Here is a 7334-nt window from a genome sequence, read left to right on the forward strand (position 1 = left end):
TCTTCCGCAGCCGGGCCCGGGGCCCTGGCACGTCCGGCGCGCCTGATGCTTTCCAGATGTGAGCCTGGTTCCCCTCCCCCACCTGGCCCCGTTACTCCCGCGGGGTAGGAGGGAGGGGAGCTAGAGTCCGATACCCCCCTATCAAATCGCTACCAGGGACCCCGGCCCGTATCCCCTCCCGGCAGGTCTCGTTTCCCTGTTCAAGCGGTAAAAACCGAATTGGGATGGGCTGAGTGCAGTAGAGACGAGGCTCTCCCCGACCTCCACCTCTACCCCGGGCTCTGCCTCAGCCCCTCCCGCAGCCCACTCGGGCGACACGCTGCACCCAGGCCACGCCCCTACCGACCCGCCCCCCCGAACACTCCCCTTATAAACCCCGCCCCGAACCACCACGCCCCCTTGGCTGCCCGGAGGTCAGGCCCCGAGGTCAGGTCCCTCGGACGCGCCTCCGCCTTCAGGTCCCCTGCGGAGGGCGCGGTCTGAGTTGTCTGTCTCTCTACCCCGCTCTGTTTCGTGTCTCTGGGTGTCTGTGTTTCTCGGTCACTAGTTCTGTCTCTGTACTTTTCTGTGTGTCTCTCCTGTACCCTGTACGTCTCTTTGTCTGTCTGTCTCTGCAACCCTCTGCCTGTCGCTGTCTCTCTTAGTCCCTAGGTCTCTATCTCTCCAAATTTCCGTCTGTGTGTCCCTCTCCCTCTCTGCCTCTGTCTCTCCCTGCGTCTCTCTCTCCCTCTCTGAATTTCTGTGTCCCAGTCCATCTTCAATGATCTCCCTCTAGCTCCCTCCACCTTTCTGTGTCTCTTTCCCACGTCTGCATGCCTAGCCGGACAGCGGGGGCGCCTTGCCCTCAGGGTTTCCACAGCCTCCTACGGCTTTGGCGCCGGCAGGGTGGCGAGCTCTGCGGGCCGCGGGCGCCCCCGTGTGGCCCGCAGGGGGCTGTAAGGAGAGGACAGCAGGCTGAGAGCGCGCGCCCGCACGCGTGTGCCTGGTGCAGAACACTGTGGCCGCCCGTGGGTGACACCGGGACGTAGTGTGTGACGCCAAGAGACTCACTGTGTGAGTGTGTGTACTAGTTGAGATCGCGCGTGACGCCAGAGGTTGTGTGTGGCTGTGTGACCTTGTGAGATTTTCTGTGACATCCAGAAACAGAGTGTGACTGTGTGAAATTGTGTTACACCGAGACGCTGTGTGTGACAGTGTATGTGAGGTGACCGAGATGACCTATAGGTGACTGCGTGTGACACCGTGAGGCTGGGTGTCCCTGAGACACTATTTGGGGGATGTTTGTGACATCGAGAAACGGTATGTGAGCAAGAGATCGTGTGTGACAGTGTGCAACATGGTGAGGACGGGAGAGTTGTGTGTGTCACACGGGCAGATGATGTGTGAGAGAGGGCGAGAATGAATGAGTGTGATCCACCAAGTAATGGTGTGAGAAGCAGTGTGAGAGGCCCCAGGGGCGGGGGAGCTGGGTGTGAGAGAGTGACCATGTGAGTGTGAGACAGGATGTGTCAGCCACACTGATGACGTATGAGAAACTGGGTGGGACTGTGTGTAACACAGATCGTGTGGGACACTGAGCCTGGCCCAGTGTCATGAGAGTGCATTAGAGAGTGTTCAACCGTCCTGGGCACTCAGATGGGTGTACGAGAGAAACCTCGTGTGTGTAAGTGTATGTGTGTGACACCAGGAGATTGCGGTGTGAGGGCGACAGCTGTGTGTGACACATCGTGTAAGGCTCGGCATGACATCTTAAGAGATTGTGTGTGATCCTGTGCGGAGCTGTGTGTGTATACTTGACACTCTTGAGTTGTGTAAGATGTCACCAGTGAGGATGGGCCAGACTCGGAGAGACTGTGAGGGACAGTGTGACATTTTGAGAGGCTGTGTGACTGTGGCGCTCTGGGAGGTTGTGTGTTGAGCACAGCTGGTTCAGGAGACCGTGTGTAGCACCGTGTGACACAGCGTGATATTGTGCATCTCTCTGCCAGGGACAGTGAGTGTGAGTCTGCTTGCTGAGAGGGGTCATCTGGGATGGGGTGACACTGAGGTGGGGGATGTGACAGGGTGGCAGAGCATATGTAATGGAGTGAGAGGCTGTGTGGGACCCACAGGAGAGATTTGTGTGACTGTGGAATAAATGCAGCAGAGCATGAGGCGCATCTTGAGAGACTGTCTTTACCTGTGAGTGTGTGTGTGTGTGTGTGTGTGTGTGTGTGTGAGAGAGAGAGAGAGATTGAGAGGGGAGACTGCAAGAGAGATAGAGGGAGAGAGAGAGGCACAGAAACACAAAGACAAAGAGGGGGACGGACAGACATAACAAGAGGACCCAGAGAGACAGAGGCGAGGCAGCGAGGGCGAAGGGGATGGTGGTGGCAGTGGCAGGAGGAGGCGGGTCCTCAGGGACTGTGCCCCAGGAGAGGGGGCGGGGCGGGGCTGAGGGGGGACCCAGACGCTGCTTCCCAGCCTCTGCCACCCGCCCGCCATCCCGGCCCTGAGCAGCAACAGGTAGGAGGCTCCGGTCTCGGCCCGCCAGCTCGTTCCTCTGCCTGGGAATGAATGGATGCGTGAGTGAATGAATGACTTTACACGTCTGCATCTCCATCAGCCCGTCTCTCCCTCTGTCTGTCCATGTGCCCCTCTCTGTCTCCCTTCGTCACTCCATCTCTCCTCCTGCCCTTCCACTTCCTTCTCTCTGTCCCCCTGCCCCTTCTCTCCTCTGTCCCTTTATCTCCTCTGTGCCTCTCTCTCCCCGCCCTCGCTGTCCCTCCCTCTACCGCTCCATTTGTCCTCCCTCTCCTCTCCCACTCCATCACTCCATCCCTCCCCAACCCTTCCATCTCCCCTTCTCTATCCTCCCTCGGTCCCCTCGTCCCCTCTGTGCTTCCCTCCCCCTGTATCACTCTATCCCTTTCTTTACCCCTCTATTTGTCTCCCTCTCTCGCTGCTCCCTCCATCGCTCCGTCCCTCCCCCTCTCTCCATCTTTCTATCCCTCCTCAGTCTCTTTATTCCCCCCTGTGCCTCAGACTCTGCCTCTGTCATTTTGTCTCTTCCTCTGCCCCTCTGTCTGTCCCTCTTTCCATCCTTTCTGCCCCTCTCCCAGTCATGGCTGGGTTGCCCCCCCCCTCCAGCCCTCTCTCCGACTGCTAATGAGCAAGAGAAGCCTTTGAGGTGGCCAGAGCTGGGGTGGGGGGGCTCCCCGAGGGGGGCAGAGGGGGCAGCTGCTGCGAAGGCCCTAATGAGGCCCCCTCTGGGCCCCTCCCACCGTGATCTTAATTCCTCCTTCTCCCTGGAGCCACCGCTAATTGGCCTGGGGAGGGACCCCTCCTGACTCGTGCTGTATCCCCGGGAGGTGAAGACACCTGGATCCCTGGATCTTGATCCAACACCTGTGGCCCTGTCCTGTCCCTCCCTCCACCTGCCTCTCAGCCTCCCATCTGTGCTTCCCTCCGGGCTTCCCTCTCCTCTCTCTGTTCCTCCCTCCACCTGACTCTAGGTACCCCATCCGTGCACCCCTCCATCCCTCCACTTGCCCCTCTCCTCTCTGTTCATCTGTCCCTCTTTCGGCCGGCTTCTTGGTCCCCCATCTGCGCAGATCTTCATCTCTCCCCTTTTCTTCTGTTTTCCTGTCCCTTCCTCCACCTTCCTCTGGGCACCCCTTTCATGCGCCCTTCCACGCACGCCCCTGTTACTGGGTCCCATCACCACCGCCATCCCTATCTGGGGACCCAGCTTTGCCCGAGCCTGCCCCTCCGCCCCGACTCCCGCCGGCTTTTAACCCTGTCCCCGCCGCAGCCATGTCCAACAACATGGCCAAGATAGCGGAGGCCCGGAAGACGGTGGAACAGCTGAAGCTGGAGGTGAACATCAACCGTATGAAGGTGCTGGGTCGGGGTGGGGAGGAAGGCGGGGGCTCCGGGGCTGGGGTTTGGACCGGTCAGTGTTGGCAGTGGGGCCGGGAGCCGTGGAGAGATCCCCTTCGGAACCGGACAGAACCCGCGGAGGGGGGGGGGGGCCTAGGCAAGGGGGCGGATCCCAATAAGAGACGTGGCCAGAGCTAAGGCGGGGCCCAAGGGCGGGCCCGGGTAATGGGAGCGGTCCGGACAAGGGGGCGGGGTCTGATAAGGGGCGGGCTTGACCCGAGGAGGGGCCCAGGCAAAGGGCGGGGCGGGGCGGGGCGTGAACATCTCCACCCTGGTGCCCGCAGGTGTCACAGGCGGCGGCCGAACTCCTGGCCTTCTGCGAGACTCACGCCAAAGACGACCCGTTGGTGACGCCGGTACCCGCCGCAGAGAACCCCTTCCGCGACAAGCGCCTCTTTTGCGTCCTGCTCTGAGCCCTCCCGACAGCTTACCCTCCCCTGTCAAAGTATGAATCCAATAAACGTGGTGACTGTGGTGGTGCCTGTGCTTTCGGGGAAACTGAGGCACGCGCAGAGCTTGGGGCCACCGTAGGGGAGCCGGTGTCCCGTCTCACCCCTTCTGAGTGTGTGTGGAGTGTCTGGCGGGGCGTGAGGTTATGCGGGGTTTGTGGATGCAGAGGGGGTAGGGGAGGAAATGAGCGCTCCTGGCTCTGGCCTCCACAGAGTGTTCCGCGATCCTGAATTTATTTAATCGACCCAGCAGCCTCAGAAAGCAGCTGGCTACTTGTATGACACCCATTTTACAGATGAGGAAACTGAGCTGGCTAGGAGATAATGGGATGAAGACTGGACTCCAGCGCTACCTGAACCTCTCAGCTGGCCTCTCTTCTCTCCTCCCTCCTGAGTTGGAGGTTCTTAGAATCCCCAGTGTCCACCTTTCTCATCCCCTGAATGATTCCACCCCCTTTTTCCACATCTGGTTAGTCCCTGACACAGACCCCCCTCTCCTTAAGCACTGAACACAGACCCCCCTCTCCTTAAGCACTGAACTTTTCTCTGTTCATTATTCCAAACACTCCTGGCCCTGTGCTGGTTGAAACTGGGGACACGGCCATGACTGAGACAGTCCTGGCCCTGGGCTTCTGGGGCTCAGAATCCAGTGGGAGAGACAGATCTGTCCCCAGATAGTGATGATTCAGAGTGGGCAAGGCTGGGATGGGGGAATTCAGAGGGAATGCCTGACTCAGCTTGAAGGTCAGGGAGGGCTTCCTGGAGGAGGGAACATCTGAGCTGGGACATGGTGATAATAAAACTTGGGGACCCAGGGAACTTCCCTAGCGGTCCTGTGGTTAGGACTCTGTGCTTCCACTGCAGGGGTCACGGGTTTGATCCCTCGTCGGGGGGAACTAAGATCCCACATGCCATGGGGTGTGGCCAAAACAACCCCCAAAAAAACAAACACAAAAACTTGGGGACCCAGAGAAGAGAGATGTGTGGCTACGGGAGAGAAATTAGTGTATGCATCCCTCCCGATTTCCTTTGTTCTGGGGACACAGGTGACTGTGACAGCCCTGGTTCCTGTCCTGTGTTTACTTCACACATTGGTGGTCTGCAGGACCTATACAGCCTGCACTTAGATAGGAGCACTTCACATAAAAGTCCATATTTCTGGCTTCTTCCATTTGGAAGGGCTGGTGACCTCAGACCTGCACAACCCTGCAGGGTGACCAGAGGCTGTGAGATGGGCCCTGGGCCTTCTAGTTTGCCAAAGTCCCCACCATACCCTATTGTCTCCCAGTTAAGGAGGCTGAGAGTCAGTTACTATTTATCACAGAGCCTGTGCCGAGGGCTTCTTACAGAGGAATGAAGAGAAAGGTAAAATATCTTGAACCCATGTCTCTGTTGAAAATAAAGAAATGCAGACTGGACTTCCCTGGTGGCACAGTGGTTAAGAATCCACCTGCCAATGCAGGGGACATGCGTTCCAGGCCTTGTCCAGGAAGATCCCACGTGCTGTGGAGCAGCAACTAAGACTATGAGCCACAACTACTGAGCCTGCGCTCTAGAGCCCGCGAGACACAACTACTGAGCCCGCGTGCCACTGAAGCCCCTGCGCCTAGAGCCCGTGCTCCGCAACAAGAGGAGCCACCGCAATGAGAAGCCTGTGCGCCGCAGCAAAGAGTAGCCCCCGCTCGCCACAACTAGAGAAAGCCCAAGTGCAACAACAAAGACCCAACGCAGCCAACAACAAATAAATAAATTTTAAAAAAAGAAAAAAGAAATGCAGACTGGGTGACCTGTGGGTTTGGTTAATTATTTTACCTGGTTGGTCCAAGGGCCACTGAGTTTGCAACCTCTCCCCTCTCCTCACTCTCTCGCCTTGAGACTGCACCCTGGATCTGGATGAAGATGGCTCACTGGGCCTCCGCTCCCCAGAGAGGGACTGTGCCTGCGTCTGGCAAGTGCTCCATTATTCACATTGGATTAGGGTCCCCTGGGTCCCAACTCTGAGCTTCCTGTTGAATTGAGGCAAGAGAAGCTGTAATTATATCTCCCTCCTGTCTCCTACCTCTCAGCCAGCTCCGGTCTGGTTGCATCATGTCTGTGGGAGCCCCGGGGGAGATGGGGGACAGAGAGAGCCAAGGATGAGCTCAGGGTGGGGAGTGGGGGGAGGAGGGATGCTGGGAGGGAAGTTGCCAGAAGGATTCTGGAATTTCACAGACCCAGCATCCTTGCATCTTAGAAACTGAAATGCAAAGGAATCTAGAATCCCAGGAACTTGGAGGGCTGGAATTCTGCAGTCTTTGACCTGTGTGGGACCAGGATGCTGGGGTCCAGCCCCCTTGTCGGGCTAGGATTCCAGAGCTCGGCACTTCAGGAGTGTAAGGATTTCTTGAGCCTGGACTGTTGGGATTTGGATCCTTTGAGCCCTGGGATCTTGGAGCTGGTCTGGGGGAATGGAAGCTGGGGAGAAGCTAGTGGGGCTGGCTGACCTGGTGGGGGGCAGGGAGTGGGAGGAAATGTCTGCCTGGAGAAGGAGGGGGGCTGGGTGAGCCTGCACCCAGACTGAGGCTGGGAGGGAGAAGAAGCCAGAAGGGGGAAGCCAGAGCAGGTCCTGGGTGACCAGCCTGCAAACCAGATAACGTCACTGGCGGGTATGACTCCGTAGCACCCGTTTCTGGTCAGCTCTGGGGTCAGGCCCAGGCCAAGAGGCAGAGAGGTGAAGGCCTGGGGTAGTGCTTGCGCCCAGCAGTTCTCTCCCATTTCAGCCCAAACCCCAGGGCTGGGGGCTGCTCACCCAGCTGTCCTCCTTCCACACCCCACCCATGTGCTTGGCACCGAGGGGCCGGGGGTAAGGGATGGGACAGGCCATCACTTATTGGGAGTCCGGTTTCACAAGCCCCATCTCCCGTAATTCTCACGGTAGCCTCCAAAAGACTCTGTTTACCCCCATTTTACAGACATTGAAGAGCG

At 58.3% G+C, this 7334-nt stretch overlaps 1 protein-coding gene across 1 annotated transcript; it reads left to right on the forward strand.

The window, feature by feature from the left end:
* The first annotated feature begins 1635 nt into the window (after positions 1-1635).
* GNG8 (G protein subunit gamma 8) lies at positions 1636-4334 on the forward strand. The gene is made up of 3 exons (XM_007458495.1): positions 1636-1663; positions 3794-3879; positions 4206-4334. Exons 1-3 carry the CDS (start codon positions 1636-1638, stop codon positions 4332-4334), a joined length of 243 nt encoding a protein of 80 aa, XP_007458557.1.
* Positions 4335-7334: the final 3000 nt, after the last annotated feature.

Source organism: Lipotes vexillifer, unplaced genomic scaffold (assembly GCF_000442215.2).
Source record: "Lipotes vexillifer unplaced genomic scaffold, Lipotes_vexillifer_v1.1 scaffold371, whole genome shotgun sequence".
Classification (NCBI taxonomy): Eukaryota; Metazoa; Chordata; class Mammalia; order Artiodactyla; family Lipotidae; genus Lipotes; species Lipotes vexillifer.

What these genes read in the sequence shown, in the direction of transcription:
- GNG8 (XM_007458495.1), top strand. Translation starts at nt 1,636, where the DNA reads ATGGGTGTACGAGAGAAACCTCGTGTGT. An exon ending in ACGAGAGAAACCTCGTGTGT is followed by an intron (nt 1,664 to 3,793) that starts GTAAGTGTATGT and finishes TCCCCGCCGCAG; the next exon opens with CCATGTCCAACAACATGGCC. An exon ending in TGAACATCAACCGTATGAAG is followed by an intron (nt 3,880 to 4,205) that starts GTGCTGGGTCGG and finishes TGGTGCCCGCAG; the next exon opens with GTGTCACAGGCGGCGGCCGA.